Source organism: Glandiceps talaboti, chromosome 9 (genome assembly GCF_964340395.1).
Source record: "Glandiceps talaboti chromosome 9, keGlaTala1.1, whole genome shotgun sequence".
Taxonomy (NCBI): domain Eukaryota; kingdom Metazoa; phylum Hemichordata; class Enteropneusta; family Spengelidae; genus Glandiceps; species Glandiceps talaboti.
Window position 1 is genome coordinate 9,645,460 of NC_135557.1, and position 26,136 is coordinate 9,671,595.

A 26,136-nucleotide genomic window follows, 5' to 3' on the forward strand; every position below is an offset into this window, starting at 1 on the left:
ACATTTGAACATGTATCATTCATTCACCCATCCATTCTTCTTTCATTTACCCATTCCTTCATTCCTGCCTTCCTTCTTTTATCCACTTCACATCCATCCTTCCATTCATCATCCATCTACCATCCAATCGTCCGCCCATCCATCCATCCCTTCATTAGTCTTTCATGCATATACACATATATATTCGTTCGTTCGTTAATTCATTCATTCATTCATTCATTCATTCATTCATTCATTCATTCATTCATTCATTCATTCATTCATTCATTCATTCATTCATTCATTCATGTACTGTTTCCAATGCATTTAATGCCGGCATGGCGATAGAATAATTGATCAATTCCGAAATTTAACGAAACAAATTATCCACACGAGTGATTATCAAAGGTACAATATTTGACCGCACCATAATGACAAACACAGAAATATGCACGTTGATTACACTACTGTGTCATAAATATTTATTTTATTTTTTTATTCATCAGATCATCGTCATGTTTTTTTCTCTCTATAGAATACATATACATTTAATTTCAACACTGACAATTTCCGGTTTGTTTTCTTTATAAAGCTGTACGAAAAAGGCAGTATCACCAAGTTTATAGTAGCCACGCATGGTCCCCTTGGTCGACTCTTGTCATTGCGCATTTGGCATGATAATTCCGGTAAAGGAGCGGCAGCATCGTGGTTTCTGACTAGAGTCGAAGTCATTGACGTACAGACAGATAACAAGTAAGTAGGGATGTCAAATCAGGAATTTATTGATGAAAAAACGATGACAGATATAGAAAATATACCGAGTTTGAACAAACATCGTCAGTCAGTCATCCCTCGTCATCGATATCATTACAAAATGCCTTCTTTGATATAGAGTTTGTAGATGTACCTAGCTACCACCAAACAGTCAAGTCGCCTTTTGTCATGACACCATCACCACAACTTACTTTATAGTGCACTGCAATGAGAAAAAGTATGAGTTGGGATTTTACACACCCACATCGTCCCCTCCCTACTATCACAAACAAACAAAAACGAACAAACACACATCCAACAGGAACATACGCACAACACAGACTATGCAGAGAATGGTCGAAACTGATACAATCAGATACGTACGGGTATAAATTGACTGTTATTTCATTCATTTATAATTATTTAGTGTGTTTTTTTCAATTCTTCTCCTTCTATTAATCAAACTTCCCATACAAATCCCATCTCTATCACAGACGTCAAGCACACACTTTTACTATACCCTACGTGATTTTTCAGATATTTCTTCCTATGTGACAAGTGGTTAGCTGTTGAGAAGGGAGATGGCAAGGTTGAGAGATTCCTACGTTCTGCATCTGATGAAGACATGACGAGATTCAGCAATCTCTTCTCGTTCACCACGAGAAAAGAGTTCACGGACGGCCATATTTGGTTCTCCGTTCTTTCACGGCCGAACAGGAGTAACTTCAGCCGTGTACAGCGACTGTCGTGTTGCCTATCTCTCCTGTACCTGACGATGATCGCCAACTGTATGTTCTTCCGTACAGATAACGAGAAAGCTGGCGTTAGTGACAAGCTTTTTAGCCTTGGTGAGTTTCGGTATAATTTGGATAGTCAAGTCTATGTTTCCAATGTCATTCTTGCATTTTGAGCCACTCAATGATATTGTAGATATTTGTATAAATATGAGCGGGAAAGGAATTACTTTCAGTTCAGTGTAGCGCAGTATTGGACGTTCCACGATGAAAGGAATATATATCACTTATCAGCTAAGGTGGTTCCTTAAAGGGAACGCCACTGCAGGAAATGTAGTCATTTTCATAAACTAAAACAAAAACAGTTGATGCACAATGCATATTCATGAGAGATGTTAAAGGAATAGGCCCTCGGCACTCATGAATATTCATTTTGCAACCATGAATATATTATTTCTTCTGACTCCCATGATGCAATACCCCGTATCAAAGGTATCCTATAAATGCACAAGATCAACTCACTCTTTCTGAAATGACAAGTAATTGTAGGTGATTTAAAATTATGAAAACGACTTCAGAATCCATAGTTCAATATTAAAATGACTATTTTCTGGAATTGCATTTCCCTTTAAACTCATTGGAGGAGATATAACTCTTACCGTTAGTTTGTTGTTTCACGTCATTATTATGGACCTAAAACTGGTATATTTTTGAAGAATATATCATTTTCACCCACTATGTGTTACTTTGAATTAGATATTATCACCCGTTATCTTTCTCACTTCAGTCTATGGAAAATACGAGTGACCTAGAGGGCTTTGGCACTACGAGTCTAGCGATTCATAGTGACAAACCCCTAGGTCACGAGTATCTTCGAATTCCGGCTAAATGAAGAACAAACTATCAGAGAATGCTATAGTTATACAAGCGCAGGTACTATCAAAAGAAAAAAATCAGGGAAAATAATAAAATATTTGAATGTTTTACTCATATTTCAAACATAACAATGACGTAGATGTGCGTTGTCATGAACATAGAAGTGCGTTATCGTGACGTACGTAGAACGATCGGGTTACAATTCCATCTTTTGTTTTCAACGTGGCTAGTGCATGATATAATTGCAGTTGTCTTTATCCCCTTAACGGTTACTTTAATTAATTTCAGATACAAAATCTAACACTTTTGCGCTGTGATATTGAAAACTTTAATTGTGATAATGTATGTCAAACGTCATCCTGTAAGATGTGTTTTTTTTTTGTTTATATACAGGGCCTTTGGAGTTTTCTCTAAAAGAACTCTACGTATCCGTCGTTAGCAGCTTGGTAGTGTTTCCTCCCAGTATCGTGTTAGTACAGTTGTTCAGGAAGTGCAAAGCCAAGCAAAGTGTTGAAGTTTCCCCGAAGAGAACCCAGTCAATTATAAAGCATAACAGAAGTACGCAGGTCACGGATGGTCATGACAACGATGACGCGGCAAAGAAATACATCACTAACAGCGCAAGCTCAGAACGTCTCGTCGCATCACATGACAAAGATGAGTCGTGGAAACTGTTCAAAGACAACCAAACAAAGCGCCCTCTTTCGGCCTTCCATATAACCATAGATGATGATGCTCATCAGGTGAAGAGTCACGGAAAGGCCTCTTTCGGTATAGGAGATGACGACAGCGACTATGGTTCAACAGCTGATTTCGACCCGGAGAGATTGACACCACGTCCAGGCTCCTCGTTAGATGGAAGCTGGGTCTGGTCTCCACGAAAGATGAGAGATCCGTTAATGCCGAGATCTCGACCAACAAGTGCTACCGACAGCGTTGCTGACAACAGTAAGAAGAAGGACAAGAAGGGGAAAGAGAAAGCACCTTTTATGTTACCACATGGATTTGTCTATGTAGCATGGCTTCTGATGTTCCTGTCTAGCTTCGCATCTGCCTTCTTTACCATACTGTATAGCATGGAGTGGGGTCATGAGAAATCTGTCAAATGGCTCATCTCTTTCTTTCTGTCATTCTTCGAGTCACTTCTCCTCGTCCAACCAGCAAAGGTACGTTCATAGCGCAGTGAAGGCCAATCAACTTGAAACAAAATGTCACCCGATTCGACCAAAATGTTACACTGTCATTGCTACATTTCATCGTCTGGCGCGCCAGACATCTTACGTTACTAATATTGCCACATTTCTTTGGGTGGCAAGACAGAACTATTATTGACATTGCTACATTTTATCGTCTGGCGAGACAGCATTCTTACTGATAATGCTACATTTTATCGCCTGGGATGACAAACATTTGCATCACTGCCATTGCTACATTTTATCATCTAGCGAGAAATAAAATCCTACCAACATTTCTACATTTTCTTTATGCGAGACGCTTTAAGCACCATTAAAGGATAAAATGTAATAACTTTAAAGTGACATAATATGAATTTATTGGCTTAGTACCTTTAGGGCGTGGTTTTGCTGCATATTCAAAACGTACTCGCATTATTCTACTTAACGATTAATCACACAATTAACACTCATTTGCAATAGACTGGTAATCTGGTATTAACAAATAACTTACAAACTATGCGCTGACGTAATGTTGTGAGTGGGTGGGTGGGTGGGTGGGTGGGTGAGTGAGTGAGTGAGTGAGTGAGTGAGTGAGTGAGTGAGTGAGTGAGTGAGTGAGTGAAAATCGATTGGTTTCATAACAAAGCAAGACATTACATATTTCGTTAAATAAAACTTTATAATGTGAATCATAGGTGATACTCTTGGCACTCTTCGTTGCTCTTATTTGGAAGAAACCAGAGCAAATTGAGGGCGATGTTGAAGACAATAAATTGAAACCTGATGAAGAATGGCTGACTACAGATATGAGTGCATATGAAGGTAAGGCACCTTTATTTTACTTTACTCAGAAGTATCACACATGCACATCACAATTAACAACAAATAATAGAAAAGATCTGATGTTTGCATCGGCCGGGAATCGAACCCGGGCCTCCCGCGTGGCAGGCGAGAATTCTACCATCGAACCACCGATGCTTCACATAACAAAGCACTTTTAATTGTTAATTTGGAATGAAAGATACATTTCCGAACAAATACAGCGAGACAAAAAAATAGTGGTTGAATTATTATTTATTTATTTATTCATTTATTTATTTATTTATTTATTTATTTATTTATTTATTTATTTATTTATTTATGTATTATTTATTTATTTATGCCAGTCTGTCTGGCTGTGTCTGTCTGTCCGTCCGTTCGTCAACCCGCCTGTCTGTAGTAGTGTTTTGACTGACACACTATATTATGAAGGTTATACATTATGATGTAAATGTGTTGATTATATAGGCATAGTTACTGCTGAAGACACTGCTGAAATGGAAACCCCTCTCTCACCGGAGGAGCTTGAGAGAGCTCGGAGGAAGAGATTTAAAGAGGTTAAGATGAAAGGCGTGCTGAAGGAGATCTTCGTCTATAGTTTCTATCTTGCAATCCTGTTACTGATTACTTATGGGTCACGTGACTTGATGGCCCGATACGAACACATGCATCTAGACAACATGTTCTTCGATACTCCCTATATGGGCAAGGTAAGTTGACACTCACAAGGACAGAGTGATTTTATACTCCATTTATGGGCAATGTAAATGTACACTCCTCATACTGGCAGGTTGAGTTTCCACTCTTTATGTGGACAAAGCGATTTTATATTCCTTATATGGACATGGCGAGTTGTTACTCTTCTATGTGCAAAGCGAGTTCATTCTCCTTGAATGGACAAATTATAGTTTATATCCTTTATATTGGCAATGTAAGTTGACACTCTTCCGAAGAGTTTACGCTCATATGGTTAATATAAGTTAACAGTCGCTATAATGATAATAGAGAGATAGCGACAGTGTTAACAGCAAATTGAATTGAAACTTTCATACGTACATTTTGATAAGATTAACACTTCCTATAACCGCAAAGGCAACTTGATACGTTGTGTATTGGTACTGACGTGGTGGTATTCTTTATATGGATGAAAACCAGTTATGACACCGTATATGAACGAAATTACAACCCTCAAAATCACTCCATTAGGACTTACACCTTCTTATCTATATTTGGTTTTTATTTCTCTATTTTTTTTATATTCCACTGATTCAAAAAAAAATGCAACAATTCAATCCCCTCGATAATAATTATTGAGTTGCAGTAAAAAAAGTAAGTTTTGAAAGAAATAACCAAAACGTAAAAATTATGATTGATCACATTTTCTAAGGGGAAAAAAAGATCAGTAGGTGTTCTATAAGCAAAGACGAGGCTACTCTGCATGTATGGATAAATCGAGTTGTTATTCCTTATATGGGCAAGTTGGTTTAATAATTTTCTAAAAGCCAGAGGAACTGAAACGCCACGTTTATGTGGGAAAAGCGAGGAGAAAATAGACTGAGGCACGTAATGCCATAAGTTGGTATGTTCTGTAGGTTGATTAGTCTTTAGGTATGTTGGCTCAATATCCGATAATCTACAAAGTACGCATATGGTTTACAATTATTTTGTTCAGAATAGAAAAATAAGACATTTTTAATTGCATTAAATCATTGTATTGGTAATTGCCTCGGTTAAACCTATTATGCACCACAATGCTTTCGTTTTAAGTAAATCTTCAAATTCTATTTTTATATACCACGATATTATATTGTTATAAATTGTAGTATTCTATTTTTTTAGCTCGAAGTGTTATTCCAATTTTGGTTTCCTCTACTACCAAATTTAAATTTCACTTTATTTATCTCAGTACGTTATGTTGATATTTTATTATCTTAGTTTTCTATGTTATTATTATTTCATTTTAGAGTTATATTTAAATTTATCGTGTTCTATTATCTTTGCTTTGAATATTTTATTTCATTAGGCAGATGACGACTTTTCTATCGAGGAAGTAAGTTTGTTTAGGATTACAAGAATACCACATTACTAACAAGCATTACGTTTATATCCAGGCTAAGCACGGAGAAAGAGCGCATTTCAAAACAGTTAACATTCACTGTAACCTATTTGTAGACTTCAAGGACTATAGCTACTACACTATTCTGCTATTCTAACTGACGTTTTATTTAATTTTCACTCAAATACATCATCTCGTCTACTCTGACTCCTATTTCGAACTGGTCTCGAAAGGCACTCTGGTATAAATTAAGAAAACATTTAAATCATGCAATCAGGTCACACTATGCATCCACAATTATATGTCGTCATAGAAATGTGATCCTTCAATCTCAATCCGATCATTATGTTATGTACTTTGCATTTTAGTCAAGTTTAAGTTAAATGCCTTGTACACGTTATATGTGTGTTGTGGGGTTTGGCTTCTTGACCAATGCAACACAGCTATGAACGTAGACGAGAAAAGGTCAGCAGAATTCAAAATAAAAAATTCAGTTAGTATAACAAATAGCGTAGTGGTACCAGTCTTTTGAGTCTAACAACAGATAGCTAGGCTACATTTGATTAATATTATTGCATTATGAGACTAACAGTGTGATTCTGCAATAAGTTTCCTGATAAAATAATTATTCAGATATAACACTTGATAGACATAAAACATTAACAAGGATATTTGCACAAATGTTTTGTAGAATTCTATAAAATGCACAACTCCATATTTCTTATAAATATTGACCCATAAGTGAGATGGCTCTTACTTTTATTATTCCCTAAGATCATATTTTTGTGTTCAGCCAATGAAAATATGAGTGACCTAAGTGGTCCTAATCAGTTCTTGTCTCGTGACTCGTAGCGACCAGCTAGCTAGAACACTAATTGGTTATTTGACAAATAGCAACAGGATCTATCCTTTTTCCTTCTAGATGTCATCTCCGGTCCAGGTATTCTTATTGTGGATGTCATTGTAATTTATCCTTTGATAAGGTCGATACTAAGTGACAAATAGTCATGTATGTTCGACGCTAAGAGACAAATGACATTGATAAGGTCGATGCTAAGTGACAAATTGTCGTGGTATGTTCGATGCTAAGTGGCGAATGCTTTGATAAGGTCAACACGAATGCCTCGATCACGGCCAGGTGACAATGGCTTGATACGGTCGAAGTTTATGACACGTGCATTGATAAGGTCAACGCTGATACGTGCCATGACAGGACGCCCAACTTTTTGTGTTTGGACAATACCCTTGAGAATAGTCACATAATATATAAAATATAACTCAATATGTATTGAAAGATTACGATATTTGTAATAAACAAAATTGCAAAATCTAATTCAATATACTTTACTCATTACAAAGAGATAAAAAAATGGCATTATAATTACATATTTGTAATGAAATGTTTTTTGTTTTTTTTAATTTTGAACGTGCAGATCGACAATGGGTTCAATTCCTACCTCCAGTACATACGAGCCGTGGTCGTCCCATCTCTGTATGCCGATGAATGGTACAACGGTGATCGACTCCATTGGCGACAACGGCGATATATATCGAACTACGTCACGTACAGAGTCGGGCCAGCTAGACTCAGACAGTTGAGGGTACGGCCAGGTAGGTTATTACACGTAGCTTCAATATCCCTCGTTTACAGGAAAAACAAGTTCACTGCAATTGGGTGTTTAAATCATTGATTAAACAAATTGGCCGGATGAATTGAAAATTCCAACGAAAATCATGAACCATGAAACAAAACGTCGCCTGGCTGGACAAAAATCTCATTTACATTGTACAGGTTTTTTTTTTTTTTAAATTCTAGACAAAATATATCTTTGATGTTGTAAATCTTCTCGTCTGGCTAAATTATAAGTAATATTAATGTTATCGTCTTGCACGACAAGAACTGAATTACAATTGTTACATTTTAGTCCACCGAGTGTCTGAAAAACTTCAAAGAACGAGGCCGCCAAACATATATTTACCAGGGACACGTAAATGTGGCAATGGTCATCTAAGATAATGGTAGCTCATCAGACAAAGGAAGTGTAACAATATTAGTAACGATGTTTGTCTCGCCAGACGATTGACAAAACGCTGTTGGTAAGATTGGTGTCTAGCCAGACAATAAAATGTAGCAATGTTAATGAGGTTTTTGTCTAGCCAGGCGACGCTTTGTTTTTCAGGGTTTATGGTTTTCGTTGTACTTATCGTTATGTTGTAATGAATTGCAAAGTGCCTTACAGAGAATCAACAATAATCACTCAACCCCACATGATGATAACATTAAAGAAAGTGTCAATAAAAGCCATTATAGTTATTCATGATAATAATAAACTGTATTGTATAATCATTTGTATTTTGTTTGCATACCATTTCTGAGTATATGTCAAATAGTTGGTTTAGTATGGCTGTGTAATATACAGGTACTCTGCCAAATGCACGTACTGTCACTCCTTTGGCTTTAATACTACCTCACGATTTTCTTTTACAATACTTTAGAACTATGCGACGCTCCGCCTATCATGGCCGACTTCGTCAAACAGTGTGAGGTAGATTATGACATATCAGACACCGAAGACAGACAGTTGTATGGTGATTCATGGGCTCCTCTCAACGACTCATTTACGGCCCCTAACAACCCATACGCACTACCATGGCTGTATGCATCGGCTGAAGAATTAGATGGTGGCTCCCTCTACGGTCGTATTACGTGGTACGGTGGTGGCGGCTACACTGCAGAGTTCGGTTCGACTATTGAGAAGGCATACGACATGGTTGACTACCTGGAAAAGACCAATTGGCTAGATCCACTGACGAGAGCTGTTATATTAGAGTTTACTCTTTACAACGCACAGACTGATTTATTCAGGTAGATATACAGTGTCTAAGGACATGACGTTTATACCAAATCTTAAACTTCTTTTATAATCGTTCGGGGACCCAGTGAGATTATCCCAAAAAGATGAAATTCATTCATTTGGAATTATTTAATTCATGAACAACTTGTATTGATACAACATTAAAAAGTTGTTTTCGGTTGTATAGAACAAACACTCACACACATACATACATACATACATACATACATACATACATACATACATACATACATACATACATCCACATCCACACACATACATACACAAACAAACAAACAAACAAACAAACAAACAAACAAACAAACAAATAAACGAACAAACGAACAAACTGCAATCAAACTCAAACACACAAACCGACGAAAAAGCAAACAATCAAAACAATTCCAAACTAGCAAATATAAAACAGACAGAGTTTACAAATGGAATGTTGTACTATGTTCTAGTAAAGACATCGAGATTCTTGACTATTAGGCTGAAAGGAATGTCTGCTTTGATATGCTTGGTTAACTATTGGGATGAACTTTCCTTCATTGAAAGTGGCCATTTATGTATCAATCACGTCTATCAGTCACAACCACCAGTAAAAAAGACGACTGGTTAGGGGGGGGGGATGATACAGTCTATTATATAGGATGAGTTTATTTCTCAACTTGTTTTTCCCGCACATTGCAACATATGGATTTGCAATATAATTCAAAGAACAAAAACTCGTGTTAAGCTATACAAGAAAAGTGATTTTATGTTGTAAAATGAATGTTTATTTTTCAATTGTCTGTTACTGAGATAAATTCTCTCCAGTATACATGAACATTTTATTTTATGTATAAACATTTACCACAGCATGGTGACGTTGATAGCAGAGTTTCCATCCGTTGGGGGCGGTGTTGCAATGCGAACCATCCAAGTTATCAGACTGTACCCGTTTACTGGCACCTTCCCAGAATTCTTGATGGCCTGTGACATCATCTTTGCTGGGTTTATCATCTTCTTCATTGTGGAAGAAGTTCGACAGATGAAGAAAGAGAAAAGATTATATTTCAAAGACTATTGGAATTATCTTGAAGTATGCATTTATTACACTAAATATTTTGTTTCGTTTTTTCGTTATGTTGCTAAATATTGTCACTCTGGAAATGCACCCTACATTGTTAGCTGTGAAAGGCATTTTACTAGATGAGTAAAGAATAGGAAACATTGATTCGTAATGGTTGGCTTTTCTAAAAAAAAACAATCACAATGTTAAGCGTAAAACTGAATATTTGACGCAAGGGACCAACTAAACATATTGCAGGGAAATTTAAGTCAGCTTGGTGTTTAACGTAGGAGACGCGCTTTACAAAAAAAAAAAAAAAAAAAAAAAAACACCACCATGCACAGATATCCTTAACTGCAAAATGAACAACTACAGAGGACTCACTAACAGTTGTGATGTTGAGGTAGACATGGACATTGGTGATTACGAGTAGGAAAATGAACAGTTGAAACTATTAAAGTCGTGTGTAATCGCTTCCGCACTACCTTATTTCTACTGCACTTAAAAAAATAATAGAAATGCTGATCATTTTTTTAGTGTGATATACAAAGGACCCTGCTGTGCGCACGTTGTCTCTAGATCTTTTATTGTTAGTCTGGAGTTGACTCAAGTCTGTCTTTATGCAAACACACAGAGTCTCATTAGTGAAACGCCAAAGTTACACAGGTGTAATTTGGGAAAGCTAGGCATACATGTACTGAGAGTAATATTGCTGATGCTTGACCATATTCCTCAAATGCTTTGTACGTATATAATGCATTTTCAATAATTTCACTGTGTGTACTTACTGGTACATCTCGAGATATATTTTGATTGTGTATAATTGGAACAACCTATGGGACCTCGAATATATACAGAGTAGATAAAGTTGCTGATACATTACCAAATACTTTACCAAAGTACACACTAAAACTAGACTGGTGTAGTACATGAACAATACAAGGTAGTATATATATAAGCCTTTGAGTCTTACTTCTATGTCTCATCATGGTTAATTTACAACTATGGCAATCACGTTACAACACACTATAAGATATACCAATGGCGACGGTACATGCAGAAGACAGCTACAACACAATACAACAACATAATATACCATATTAATAACAAGAACACACAAATTCCTATTTAATTCTTATTAACTGCAAAGTGCTTGAACTGAATATATTTAAATGATAAAACTATATTCATGTATGTATTTTCAGCTTGCGATTATCATTTTATCATTGATCGGCATTGGGATGTTTATCTACAAGATTCCAACTAGAGACATTGCTGTAGATAGTCTACACCAAGAAGAAACGGGAGGTGTGTATACGGTCAATCTGATTAAAATCCGATGTAGATGTTGGCTAATCGTTCATTGCTATTTTACCTTCGTTATTTTGCCCGAATTGACCTTCGTAGTAAATGTTTACGTTTTTCGCCTGATCACTTCCTTTACATCTGAAGTGGCGCCCGTGCAAACGAATTTCTGCTCAGTGAGCCATACAACCAATCAGGTTAAGTCTTACTTGCCATGGGCATACATGTACACATTGAATATCAACAAACAACATGGCGTTATTTGTGCACACACGCAACCGACAACGTACGAAGTATTTCAACTGTAAAAACATTCAGTGATTGCATTGCTATATATTTACGGTAATTAAAGAATTGTTGTTTAGATGTACCTCTATGCATTTCGTCTTATGTACATGTTAGCTACATTGAACTGCATTATAATGCAGTGTCACTCAGTGGGGATGCCCAGTCAGATTTGATAAGGATGTCTTATCCTATTACTTCTGATTTTGCCTCGCTCATAAAAATGTATTTGTCCCTCGTAAAATTATCATAGTAATTAACAAACCGTTGTTAATATAGGACACCTTTTATAATTAAAACAATCAGAACCATATAGCATATTTTTTTGGAAATAGTATTAGCTATAATTACGTCATGGTTAATGCTAAGTTTAAATCATACGATTCATTTATTGCATCTTTTGTTTCAGGAAAAAGGGCATTCCTAAACTTGCAAGGAGCTGCACTGTACGAAGAGATATACAATTATATTCTGGCTCTACTGGTCTTTCTCTCCATACTTAAGTTTATGAAACTAATGCGGCTAAATCACCACATCGCAGTCATGATTGCTACCCTCAGCGCAGCACGGAGAGACCTTGTTAACTTCTGTATAGTCTTCACCGTTGTCTTCATGGCTTTCGGTCAAATGGCTTATGTCATCTTCAGCAGCCTCCTTCTGACATACAGCACATTCCTATCGACTGTGGAAACACTCCTGTCCACACTACTGGGTGCCTTCGACTATGAGGAGTTGGTGTATGCCAATCCGATCATGGGTCCGATTTTCTTCTTCGCCTTCATCATGACTGGTATGATGATTCTGCTCAATCTCTTCGTCACCGCTGTGATGATGGCATATTCCACCGTACAGGAGGACAAGTCTAAGTTCTGTGATGATTATGAAATTGTCGATTTTATTTGGGGAAACGTGAAAGAAATCATTGGTCTTGATAGTACTGAGGAATGTGAAGCAGCGAATGATGATCCGCCAGGTAAGGAGAATGCTTCAAATGGCACAACTCTGTAATTAAGGAAGCCATTATTCACTGAAGCCAGGTTGCAAAGTCAAAAATCAAGAAACACACATCTACAATATTCGACCAAGCTGTCGAGTTTGTTTGTCACAAGCTATGCTAAAGCTGCCTATAGTGATGTGTGGCCATGCGTTTAAATACCCCCCCCCCCCCATTACTTAGTACCATAAACAAATGTTAATAACCAGATGAAATCTTCTATCATTACCCACTCACACATGGCTTTTCACATAACAAAGAACTCCAGAGTGTGCACTACGTTAACAGTATTCGGTGAGGTTTGTAATTAACAGTGTGGATGTGTGTACCGTAATATGTGCAGTAGACGAGGCAGTCTTAATCGTATTGCCAATGTGTTCAGACTTAAACACAAGGGAGTGAAACTTGTCACAATTGAATAATTGTAGCACAAAGTTAGATAGGTAAACTAGGAATGTTGATCGAATTCTGTTGTACAATAATTATCAATAAAAAATTAATGGACAGAATCAGACAGGCACCATGTCTTCAAAGATACACATATAGGCTGGCAACAGAGATTGTGCTGATTTACGAATGATCTGGTACTCAAAAAGTAAACTACAATTTCGTTTTGTATGTTACCTTACTGCAGCTGCAATGAGTGAAGCAAATATTTATCCCCTCAATATCACCATCACCACCACAACCACTGCCCCACAATCATCAGTATCATCACCACTACTATTGTAAGACAGTTAGTTTGAAAGTGTTAGGTCTGATAGTTGACATTTTGATATTCTAGACGTTGATGTTGAAGATGACGATGATGAAACTGCCGAGAAAGCCCTACGACAAGAAGCACTACTCCTCGATGCAGAAACTCCAACTAAAGACACCCTGAAAGTACCGGGTACCATGACACTTGACATTGAAAAACCAGACTGGCAGAGAGCAATGGAGAAAGCAAAGATATCTACAACACCTGTATGCAGAAGACGACGTCGAATGACCCCACAGGTTAAAGCAGTTGCAGATATAGAACAAGAGGAAGATACACAGTCTTTAGAGTCGGTTGTCGATTCTCTTGAGACAAGAGTGGATGTACTGGCTAGTTTTGTAGGCAACTTTGACGAGGATGGCACCAACAGGTACGTAAAGAACCTTTACTCGGGACGCTATTACCATGTTGATGTCAAAAGGATTTAATAGATTTAATACGCCCCCAACGTTAACATTACAGTAAGTAAGATATAAGCGGAAGATACAACAGTATACAAGATATAGTAGAATTGCATTCATGTGCAAACTCATTCATGTACTAGTATTAAAGAGAACATGTTTGCACACGAATGTGTGTTCGGTGTGATAATCTCCAAGAAGGGAAAGAGATAAAGCTAATTGCTTATGTAACCGATGCCTTGGTAATTATAAGATTGGGGATGGTTTAATTTCAATAAGAGAAGAATGGACAAGATGTCATTAAGGAGATAATTATATACTGCTGAAAGAGAAAACTTGCCAGGAAAAGGAAGAATTAGTTTTATATCACAAAATATCAACCAGTTAATTGATCAATACATCAAATAACTAATCAATCAATAAATCGGTTATTCGATCAATTAATTACATGCCTGCTTTCCCCTGTGGACATATATATATATATAGAGTGCCTCGCTAGTAACAAAAAGACCTACTCTGGAAGGTTTGATTATATAACAGGACCCATGACACTTGAGTGAAAAGGCTGTGTACTCGGGGTATGTGCATGAGTACTGGCAGTATTCTCTGCGTCTGTACTGTCAAGAGTGTAGCTGGTGAAAGTGCAGCAGGAAACAAGTGACATGGGGTTCTGTTATTATCATTACATATGTTAACATACACGACAAATTTTCATAAACAGCATAAGATACACGATAACGTGATTTCGTGTTTAGCGAAGGATTGTGTATTTTTGAATAGTATTTGCATACATGTACGCATTAATGTGTTCAGTATTGCACTGCAGTGAAAAAAAGAACTAGCATATGCTCGCACCTGTACACGTGCAAGTATTCTCTGGTACATATGTGATAACGGTAATAACCCACATATATCAAACATGAATAAGTATACACTTATATCATTAGAGAGCCACTCATCAAAAACACAATTTATATCTGGAGTTCACATGTATGTATGGGGCATCACAATTGGCTGGGTTTAATTACATCACATTATTATTTGTCTCTAGACCATACACAGGAGTCATGAACAACTACTATGACAAAGCAACCAAGAACAGTGACATCATGAATTCTGGGGGAGGAATGTTACTACACATGCCACAACCCAAGGTGATACCAAAGATAGTTCATGTTACGCCTGATGACTTGCAAGAAGAAACGGGTGAGGCAACAGACACAAAGCGGCGTGGTGGTTTACATAAGAAAATATCCACCACAAGACAACCTGGACACCTTGGACCCTGGCATATCAGTGGCAGTGGTATTTATGACACCTCAACATCTCGAGATATGGCGGATCCACATAATACTGAGGGCAGCGCCAGCAACGACAGACTGAAGAACGATTTATCAGAACATCAAGCAACTGCTCGAACACCACCGTGTAGTTGTAACGGTAACCAGTCAATATTCGACGCGGGACTGCAACTCCGGATACACTTACCCCAGCGAGAAACAGAACACATGCCCGGATGTAAACACTATAAACACCCGGGGGAAGGGAATGGCAGTGAGGAAACGGTTTTACCCAGACGATTACCCCCGTTGAAGGGGTTGTAACACAAATCTTCATATTGCAAACCCAGTAAAATATATATGACTTATGAAGGCTGTGTTAAAGTTAGAGTCATGTTGTTACATAGGTTGTAAATTATTACTCTCAATTATGTTGACCACATTTACTAAATCAATGCGGTTATTTATGTAAATGCAGTGTTGTTGTTAACAGTTGACTGACGCGTTTTGAACATTTACATTCTTCATGTATAGAGCTGACGAGAGGGACATATTTTTCTGTATTGAGTGGCGTGTTTTGTCTAGATTAACAAGATATATAGACTTTTACCGGAGTTTATAACACTTAAGCGCAACCAGCGTGCCTTAAATTAGTGATAGATAATGCAACGTATACGACTTAATACCTGTGTATTCTAACCTTCTGATATCAATATTTCTGAAACCTATAATGCAATGTTTGAGTTAATTCTTATCGAAACCTGCTGGCAGGTGGATAAGATGTATACATATTTTATTTTTTGCAAGATCATATTTTTTTGGTCATTTGTGCAGCAGAAAATACTCAAATATAAGGATGTGGTTTAGTAGTGTTCATTTGTGGAAAAAACTATTTCAATGGGTATTGTGTATTGAAGTATATATTGGTGTTCTTGACACTGTTTCCAGAAGCCATTATGTTGAAAAGTAGTATTGGACTCCAAATAAAGTAGCTTGATCAAATCTTGATTGGTTACACTGATTACATTCTACTGACAGCCCAGAATATAAGCCGCGGGGTTAACCTGTTCTATGTTACAACCCGCGAAAAGAAAAACACAATTGCGTTTGTTTCGATGAAGTGAGTTAAAGAAAGGTTTCACGCAATAATAATATTAGGTAAATACAACAACACAACGGATATACAAAAGACCGGGATGCCTCTTATGTATGTTCAGGCGACGATTTTATCAGTTTGTTATGTCTGTTGAATGTATAATGTGACACAAGCTATCGTACTATATTGTTCTACCATGTAGCATGCTATCAGTACATATAATTATGGGATCCTGGTTCAAGCAAGAGGTGTCTATGCCGTTGATTACGTTGTATGTGTATTGGGGAAAAACTTTGTCTCATTCCTGATTAGTACAGGCAAGTAAACGCACTGGTGGGGGTTTTTTTTCACGGATTTTGTCGGATTGACAATTTTAGTAAGATTGTGTTTGTCAGTTCTTACTTCTTATGGTTCACGGTCTTTTGTCATTGAAACGGACAATATTGTATTTTCCCCATACAATTAAAACAGTATGAATTTGTTATATAAATGAGGAAAGAAAAGTGACACATGTAGGAATCGAACCCACGTCCCGCTAAACACTAGTCAGAGTGCTTTCACTTATACCTAAAACAGTAGTTGATGGATTCTAAAATTTTGATTTCGTTATAAAACAAATATATATGGTTAAGTCATGTGTCTTTTCTTGATTTGAACTGAGAAAGAATTTGAGTTTTCTTGACCAAGGTAAAAGTAAACGCTTAGGCTAAAAAACCACAGCTGTTTCTGACCATGGCCTTCAGCTCAAAGTGGGTCGACGATGCAATTTGTTGATCAACCTTTCTGCCAGGAAAGTCACTGATCACCTGCCTTGAAGAACCTCAGATCCTTTTCATTCACATCATTTTGGGTTTAGTGTTTATACATTCACTACAGGTTGAATAAATATAAATTACATTTTCTCCTGATATTAATTCATCTCTATCACAATGAAAGCAGTTGGCATGAGACAGCGATGACGAAACATAGAGAATTTCAACTGGTGATGATCATTTCAAATCATTTTGAACGTAAACTTACTGTCACGCTAAGAAAAAAGAAATGACACGCTGGCATTCACGTGATGTGCTGACAAGAAACATTTTGGTTTATTCCCGAGGCGCATTCTGGGTTGATGAAACTGCCACATGTACAGGTATTTGAATATAATGCAAACAACAGAACAAGTCGATATTATACAACTACCCATGTGTTTATTTGTATTTAATTTATAATCCAATAATGAAACCTTTAATTTGTGACTTTGTAGTCATCTTCATTAATATTTCAATTTAGTGAAAATTATTTAAATAATTTTGAATTATCAGAAGGAGGTACACTTCCCATGTTGTAACATAATACTATGTACACAAATGTGCAACTGTGTTCACATACTCCTACGTACAGTAAAAAAACTTCATTTAAATTATAGACAACTATAGAAATAAAATGCATCAAATCGAGATGTGTACATTCGTGATTGTGTATTCTTGTGTGTTTTAATTACCAAGAGGTAATGGTTACATATGTTGTACATTAGAATATTTAATCCAATTATTGTTTTACACTAACACCAACTTAGGCAAATGAATGTTTAATTATGATTTGGACGTTTTGACGTGCCTGGTAAGCATACTTTTATTTTTGCTTACATTTAAGGCAGGTTTGTTATCAGACTGCCATTGTTGACCCTACCGAGGTCAGAGTTTAATGTCTGCTGAATTTCACTGACATCCTTATCTCTATTTTAAAAAAGCGTTGTATCATCAGCATATAAAACTCATTTACATTCAGCAACAACATTTGGCAAACTGAAATTTTGAGAGTCAGAAAACATATACCTATACACATATACACATCTCTCTCTCTCTCTCTCTCTCTCTCTCTCTCTCTCTCTCTCTCTCTCTCTCTCTCTCTCTCTCTCTCTCTCTCCCCCCCCCACACACACACACGCTTGAATCACTGAAGAAGAGAATCGCAATTAAAAACAAAGTCTTGGACATTGCAGTACGTGTGTGTACGATCATGTCTACAAACAATGTCATTGTAAACTTTAAGAAGATTTTGAACATATTAACTTTGATGATTATCAAGATTGCAAAAAAAGGTTTCATTGTTAACAACTTTTTTGAGACTTTCATCGTGCAAACATACTGTCAGGGTAACAAATCGAGTTTTACGAACCTCAATAACAAAACTGATAGTTATAATTGATTTAACAAAACACTTTGTTATTTTGTTGGAGGCGAATACTATGAAGACTGATGTTTAACAAAAAAAATGACTGTTATGTTCATAAAATCGGCAAGAACCTGTAGTACAGCAAAGTCATATCGAATTCGACGACACTTTTTGAGATACATTTTCCCCGGAACTTCATAGAGCACTTATGTTGTATCATGATATAATGAACACATCCCATATTATTATATATAATATAACTTTTGTTTCACACACCTCTGCTAAATAACCTGACGTTTGTCCAAAAAGGTTTAGTGTTAAATACACGAAATTCACATGGAAAAGGTAACTTTTTTATGCACAATTCACAGACCTAAGAATTGGTGTACAAACTGGTAGGCATGGAAAGTACGAGTTTTCACAAGTTCACTGATGGTAACACTTTAACAATTGACAGTGGTAAGGCCCTTCCAATGTTTATGATTTAACACATAACAAGTTTGTGGACATTTTCCTTCTGTAAAAACTGTCCTGTTAATTGGAAAGTGTCCCGTTAAATGAAGTTCAGAACACCGTCAGAACAATATGGGAATGTAAAGATATTGGACATAAATACTATCAGTCGTATAGGCAAATTGATATGAAAACGTTGAGATATATAGTGAGAACAATATTATGAAGAAGATGAATAAGATGGGTGAGCATGCTGTTTGCTTTCATTCTCCTTAATCTGTTTCCTCCTTACATCTATCCCATCCCGTTTTGCATATTATTATGATAGAACCAAATATGACCAAAGACGATCCTATCACATCATAGGGTACTACTGGTATATCGGTTATTAATACTTGTAAGATAAAGGAAAGAGGAATCGCAAAGAGCTGAATAATTGACACAACAACAGCCCGCTCTAGCTTCAAGCTTCCAAGAGCACAATACTTACAAAGGAGACAAAATGATGCTACCAGTAAAATAGGTGGAACTATTGCATTCCATGGCAGAAGGCCAACTGTCCACGCGTCAGCCTCCAGAACAAATGTTACGATCATGCTGACAAACAAGGCAAAGGTGTCACCATAAAATATCATTGTATTTGCAGATACTTCTTTTAATCCTTGTGTCCGAGGCAGAATAAAGTTACTTGCCGCGCTCAAGGCACACATAACAACACAAACGTATCCTAGTGTCAAGTTGCCAGCCCCAATATGTGTTGTGTTATCATCTCCTTCATCAAGTAATGTTCCATTTTTCAGCGTTTGTTCATCGAAGATGAATGTTGGTCGAGAGATTAGAACTACGCCAACGATATTTGTTACTGAGCCAAAGGCATCACACAGTGTGAGGTGTTCCTGTAGGAATAACATTCCCCCAATCCCACAAAGAATTGGGAATAATCCTAGATACACCGCCATTGCATTTCCTATGGGTATATGGCGTAGTGCAACATATATCATGGTTCCAAAGACTCTTGAAATGCCAACACCAATCAGAAGCATAGTTTGTCTAACATTCTTGTAAATAATCTGATCTTGAGTGACATACAGTATGATGCATATCACTATAGTCATGGTTAGATATAACAGAAATGTTAACTGGAATGGACTAACTCCATGCGACATCGTCATACTTGCACACAGACTGATGAGTGTGTTGAAAATAGCTGTTAACAACGCTAAAGAAACCCCTGCTATTGGTTTGAACAACATCACATATGGTCTCATGCCGTTTGATAATGAAGTGCAGTCCTTCAAGACATTTGGTCTGTCGTCAAGTGCTGTAGAAAGTAATCGATTCGATTCCCTATTTTGTGTCATGTTTAGAGTTAATTAGAGACGGTTCCAGAATATTTTAACTGCTTGAAATGATCTCAATATACTGAAATATGTGCTCGTTCTCCTACCTCCTGCTACTCGTTATAATTCGTATCCCGTGAACATAGCATAGAATCAACCAACGAACAAACAATTGCTATGAATAATACCATTATAGGAGAAACTGTCATATTGCAATCGTGTTTGGACACATCCTTTTTACAATTTCAGAAGTTGTTATTTTTAAGTATGACCCCAAACTATATGCACAGCTCGTATTTCTGTGCAGTACTATAAAATGTTGGATGTGAAAATATCCGTCATGCTCGTTCGTATCATTTGCTTGCCGTATTTTGAAAGGGCCCACAAACTGCGTTGATTTTGTTTTCTACTAAAATTGTGCTGCACATATATAAGTACTATGACAGAACCCCATAACGCCCGAGTGCAAATATATGTGGTTTACTTGGGGTATTTGTAGGAGTACTAGCAGTGTTCTCTGCTACAGTATTTCTACGAACATAGAGAGTGAAAGTGCAGTTAGAAAACACTGCAAGCACAGGACATTAATACATATATTTCTCCGAAACAACGGTTTTCCGTAAAAAATATATATCATGCGATCACACCCTTTCGTATACAAGTAACGATCATGTCATACTCTGCATATCATTTCCATGCTGGTACTAAGTAATATTTTTCAGTTAGTATTGCACTGCAGTGCAAATACCATTAGTATATATGCGGGCGCACCTGGTCAAGTAATTTGTGCCAAACATTTCAATCATACTCACAGTATTCTGCTTGCTGAAGTTTACCCATGCATCATTTTGCTCCTTACTGACCTGAAACCTAGTATTGATCATAAGATATAAATTATCCCATGAATTAATTCAATGTATGCACACATATACATATACCGTATATACACAGTCAGTACATTGTTACGACGACAGCAGATAACAATGCCAAATAAGACATGCTTCGATATTAACATTGTACCGGGATATGTTAGCAGGTATTCATGTTTACTCTAAATGAAGAATACCAAGTATATACACTGGTTGTGCCACTTCAAACATATTTATTATGTAGGATATATTATATGAAATCCAGAACACCAAATTATAGAAGTTAGAGTGATATTTACAGGGGCTGCTTGGCTGATAGATAGACATGTATCATAATAACATAATTATCATTGAGTGTGCGAAACAGTAATACTAAACGATATCTTTTTTTTGTTATTCATAACTATTACAAAAGACAAAAAATTCGAACTAGCAGATTTTGATAGTGTAAATAAATAGTAACGCCATATCATTCATAATTCATTAACTCTATGTTATGACTGACGTCTAGAGGAGTTTACGTTCTAGAGGAGTTTACAAATTGAAATACTACTGGTTTCAGAATGTTTCCTAGAGAGGGTATGAATATTAATTGAAGATAGAGAAATTAATACCGAGAACACTCTTTATGGTTTCGGTTCCTGATGCACTTTCGATAGTCATGACTTCATGTACTCTGCTGGTAAAAAATTAATAAACAAACTCCATTATTAATTGTGTGCATACGATATGCCAAGAGACAAAGGAATATAATATTATGCTCCATGTATGGTGTCCGAAGACCGGGCACCGATAGGAGATTGTCTATGTCCGTTTCACAAAAAATAGGTGCACACAGTCTTAGGCATGTACGTACAACTGTTTGTGAGTTGACTTATAGTGACATCGTAGCAATTTATAAGTTTGCAGACAGTTCCATTGTGCAAAAAGTATCCCGTTAACTGGACAGTAACATGTTAAATAAAAATGAGAATATTGCCGAAAGAATGGGGATGGGTATAACGATAAGTCATATGGTCTAATTGATACTGTATGGGATATATAATGAAAGAAATCTAATCAAGGACTTGAATCAGATGTATTCACATTGTCTCTCCTTCTTTCCTTACCTCCTTACATCTATCCCACCCCGTTTTACATGTTATCATGATAGAACCAAATATGACCAAAGACGATCCTATCACATCATAGGGTACTACTGATATATCGGTTATAAATACTTGTAAAATAAAGGAAACAGGAATCGCCAAAAGCTGAATAATTGAAGCGACCGTAGCCCTCTCAAATTTCAGGCTTATAAGAGCACAGTACCTACAAATGAAACTAAATAATGCTACCAGTAAAACTGGTGCAAATATTGCATTCCATGACAAAAAGCCTACTGTCCACGAGTCAGCCTCCAGAATAAATATCATGATCATACTGAACAACAACACATGGATGTCTCCATAAAATACCATAGTATTTGGAGAAACTTCCTTTAATGCTTGTGTCCGAGGCAAAATAAAATTACTCGAATGACCCAGAGCACATAGAACAACACAGACGTATCCTAGTGTCACGTTGCCAGCCCCTACAGGTGTTGTGTCAATAACTCCTTCATCAGATACTGTTCCATTTGTCAGAGCTTGGTCACCGAAGATGAAAGTCGGACGAGAGATTAGAAATACGCCAATGACGTTTATCACTGATCCAAAGGCATCGCATATAGTGAAGTGTTCCTTTAGGAATACCAAACCCCCAATCGCACACAGAAGAGGGAATAGTCCTAGATACACCGCCATTACATTTCCTATGGGTACATGGCGTAGGGCAATGTATATCAAGCTCTCAAAGACTCGTGCAATCCCAACACCGATCAGAAGAGTAGTTTGTTTAACATTCTTGTAAATTAGCTGATCTTGAGTGGCACACACTATGATACATATTACTATAATCAAGGTTACACGTACGAGAAATGTCAACTGGAATGGACGGGCTCCATACGACATTGCCATACTTGCACATAGGCCTATCAATGCGGTGAATATAGCTGAAAGCACGGCAAGGGAAACTCCTGCCACAGGTTTGAGCCACATCACATACGGTCTCACTGTGTTTGGTATTGAAGTGCAGCAATTCAAAACATTTGGTCTGTCGGTGGGTTCTGTTGAAATTAAACGCTTAGCTTCTCCATTTTCCGTCATGTTTAGAATTAGAATATACCGCCACTGCTTGAAAAGATTAAAAGTATGTATATGTGTTCGTTCTCAACCTAGTGATAGCCACTATAATTTGCATCCAAATTAAGCAACTAACAAACCAAAATATAAAGGACAATACCATAATAAAATATTGCCTGAACAGACTGTCATAATTTTATCATTCATGTTTGGACATATTCTTTTCTCTTCAAATTTTGAGCTGTTTTTTTACATACTGGTAAAACCATTTTATATATCTCCCAAGTCGTAAACGCTCAAAGATGAGTACTGTAACCTGATGTAAGTAGGAAAGTCATTGAAGCTCGTATTAGTTGATTGTCATATGTTTTAGGACAATAACATTATGTTTTTTTACCATATCCTTCTAATTAACACAGTGGGTGGCCATATTGGATTGCGAAATAGCATGATATATTTAATCATTTTGACGTCTATTAGTAATGTTCTTTCCTTTCATTTGGACTGATAATTTGATTGAGTTTTCTTGAACAAAGTTGAAAAAATGGTTAATAATTTATTTCCGAGGCGCATTATATACATTTAACACTTTTTCCATCTTAAACCCCTCAGAACATGTCGATTGTTTATCTTTAGAGAAAATACTTCAGGTGAAAAATAACTCGCATTCAAACCAACTCGCATGAAACTTCATAATGATAGAGCCATCGCGTAACAGTGACTACATGTTCACGTAGTGCAACTGGAAAAATGCCAACGACTACAAGTCGATAGAGCCGTTTTGCTGCTTTATCCCCCGATGACCTCGAAAATGGAATGTAAACTTGATATTAAATGTGCATGTACATAGTAGTAATTCATTTAAAACTTTCACGCTTTGGCAATATTACATGGTCGTGATGTTTGAAAGTAAATCATACTGTACCTCGAGCTGCGGTAACGACAATACACTTTTCGGTCACACAATTTCTGTATAACTGATGTTTACAAATTTAGCTTGTCTAGTAGTATAAATAGTGGTACATAGGTCAATGAAATGCTCAGAGTTTTTTAAATACAGTGTTGTTCACATTTATTGTACTTATATTTTAACACATATAATCTACCTTTTGCTTGAATGGAACACAGCACTTTAATAACCATCACAGTTTGATAAAATCATATATTAAAACCCAAGAAACGATAATATTTTTCTCACAATTTACTATTTATTCTGTGTGCTTGTAATACAGATGCGAGTGTTTCAAATACAGACAGTGTTGATATCAGTTATATATTAAAGGAACTATGTTTCTGCGGTGTTACACAAAACATACGCACGGAATGAAGACGTCCTTGGTGTTGTTATTTCAATCAGTAATAATCCGGTTTTAACTTATATCACTACCAGAAAAGAAGGGACCTGAGAAAAAGAATCCAACACCAATGGGCAGAGAAGGAATATCTTAGACGTGAATTCGGGAATTTTTTGAATTTTTGAAGGAAAAAACCCCCAATTCGTGTGAGATATTCCATCTCTGCCCATTGGTAATTTTGGGATCTCTCTCTCTCTCTCTCTCTCTCTCTCTCTCTCTCTCTCTCTCTCTCTCTCTCTCTCTCTCTCTCTCTCTCTCTCTCTCTCTCTCTCTCTCTCTCTCAATAATATAATATACTCTATAATATATATATGTAGTATACACACACACACACACATATATATATATATATATATATATATATATATATATATATATATATATATATATATATATATATATATATAAGCTTCACATAAATCTCGGGGCTCGTCACTCATACTTATGTGGTCTTGGGGACTCGGGTTCCAAATAAGCAGGCCAATGATAACAATGAGACTGATGTTCAATCAATACGACAATATAATTTAAATCTGAATAAATAATATCAATAATAATCGCAAGTTGATTACAAAGTCGAAAGAGAAAATGTACTGGATTCCCTAATAAATTTAAGTACTCAAATAACAATAAATAGTAGATTCAAATATTATATTCAAGTAAATGGAGTTGATTCGGGTTGATGTGAAATTAAACGTAGATGTGATTGACTTGCATATGATTAATTACTTAGAAGAAAGATTGCTGAAGTTGGAATTAGTGAATACTTGATAATTACACTTAATATGTACAATTAACTGTTGAATAAATTGGTTGACATCAAATATTAGGGACGGCAATCATTTGACTAATTAATTAAATATCATCTTCAAATATAGTAAATGTGTACAAAAAGGTCAAATATTACAACAATTCACACGCAATAAATCATTCTTAATTAAATTAAATAAATTACTTGGACTTCTAATATAATTTCAAATTAAAGAAAGTCTAAACAAACTATTGAAATCACTTGAATAGTGTGAAGAATTTGTACGCTAATTATAAGTATTAATACAAAATGTCGCTTCTATAATAATCTATTACACCAAAGGTAAACGAAAAGAGTTCGACAAAACAACACAAAGAAGTTCATTCAAGATGGCTGTCGCGAATCGCGTTAAATTATGCACAGACGAATAAGTAACTGGAGTAAATCCTCATGGTATAGTCCTAATCAAATGTCAAACACAATTATACCGGAATGTACTTGAAACTGTTAGAAGTCAGTAGGCGTGAAACAGTTTTCAGCAACAGGCGACATGACAATTCGAACGGTAACAATGAGATAGTGTACGACAATTCTTCAATGAAGTTCAATAAAATATGAGTTACA

The 26,136-nt window shown here is 36.4% G+C and overlaps 3 protein-coding genes and 1 non-coding gene across 4 annotated transcripts in view; 1 reads left to right on the top strand and 3 right to left on the bottom strand.

Annotated features, from left to right (window-relative positions):
• Positions 1-17,767, top strand: part of LOC144439769 (polycystin-1-like protein 2) — a 62,282-nt gene extending 44,515 nt beyond the window's left edge. Inside the window, exons 20-32 of the mRNA XM_078129002.1 lie at positions 572-732; positions 1,270-1,580; positions 2,736-3,508; positions 4,213-4,339; positions 4,805-5,046; positions 6,360-6,386; positions 7,826-8,003; positions 8,889-9,258; positions 10,109-10,331; positions 11,507-11,609; positions 12,301-12,864; positions 13,670-14,015; positions 15,098-17,767. Of these exons, the coding sequence (XP_077985128.1) occupies positions 572-732; positions 1,270-1,580; positions 2,736-3,508; positions 4,213-4,339; positions 4,805-5,046; positions 6,360-6,386; positions 7,826-8,003; positions 8,889-9,258; positions 10,109-10,331; positions 11,507-11,609; positions 12,301-12,864; positions 13,670-14,015; positions 15,098-15,650 (3,978 nt within the window). The 3' untranslated portion in view covers positions 15,651-17,767. The remainder of the gene's footprint in view (positions 1-571; positions 733-1,269; positions 1,581-2,735; positions 3,509-4,212; positions 4,340-4,804; positions 5,047-6,359; positions 6,387-7,825; positions 8,004-8,888; positions 9,259-10,108; positions 10,332-11,506; positions 11,610-12,300; positions 12,865-13,669; positions 14,016-15,097) is intronic.
• Trnag-gcc (transfer RNA glycine (anticodon GCC)) lies at positions 4,425-4,495 on the bottom strand. Its single transcript has one exon. It is a non-coding gene; the product is annotated as a tRNA-Gly (tRNA).
• Positions 17,768-19,307: 1,540 nt separating the features above from the next.
• On the bottom strand, positions 19,308-20,396 carry LOC144439770 (uncharacterized). Its single transcript, XM_078129003.1, has one exon. The coding sequence runs from the start codon at positions 20,394-20,396 to the stop codon at positions 19,308-19,310; it is 1,089 nt and encodes a 362-aa protein (XP_077985129.1).
• Positions 20,397-22,326: 1,930 nt separating this feature from the next.
• Positions 22,327-23,430, bottom strand: LOC144439771 (uncharacterized). Its single transcript, XM_078129004.1, has one exon. It carries the CDS (start codon positions 23,428-23,430, stop codon positions 22,327-22,329), a length of 1,104 nt encoding a protein of 367 aa, XP_077985130.1.
• Between the last annotated feature and the right edge of the window lie 2,706 nt (positions 23,431-26,136).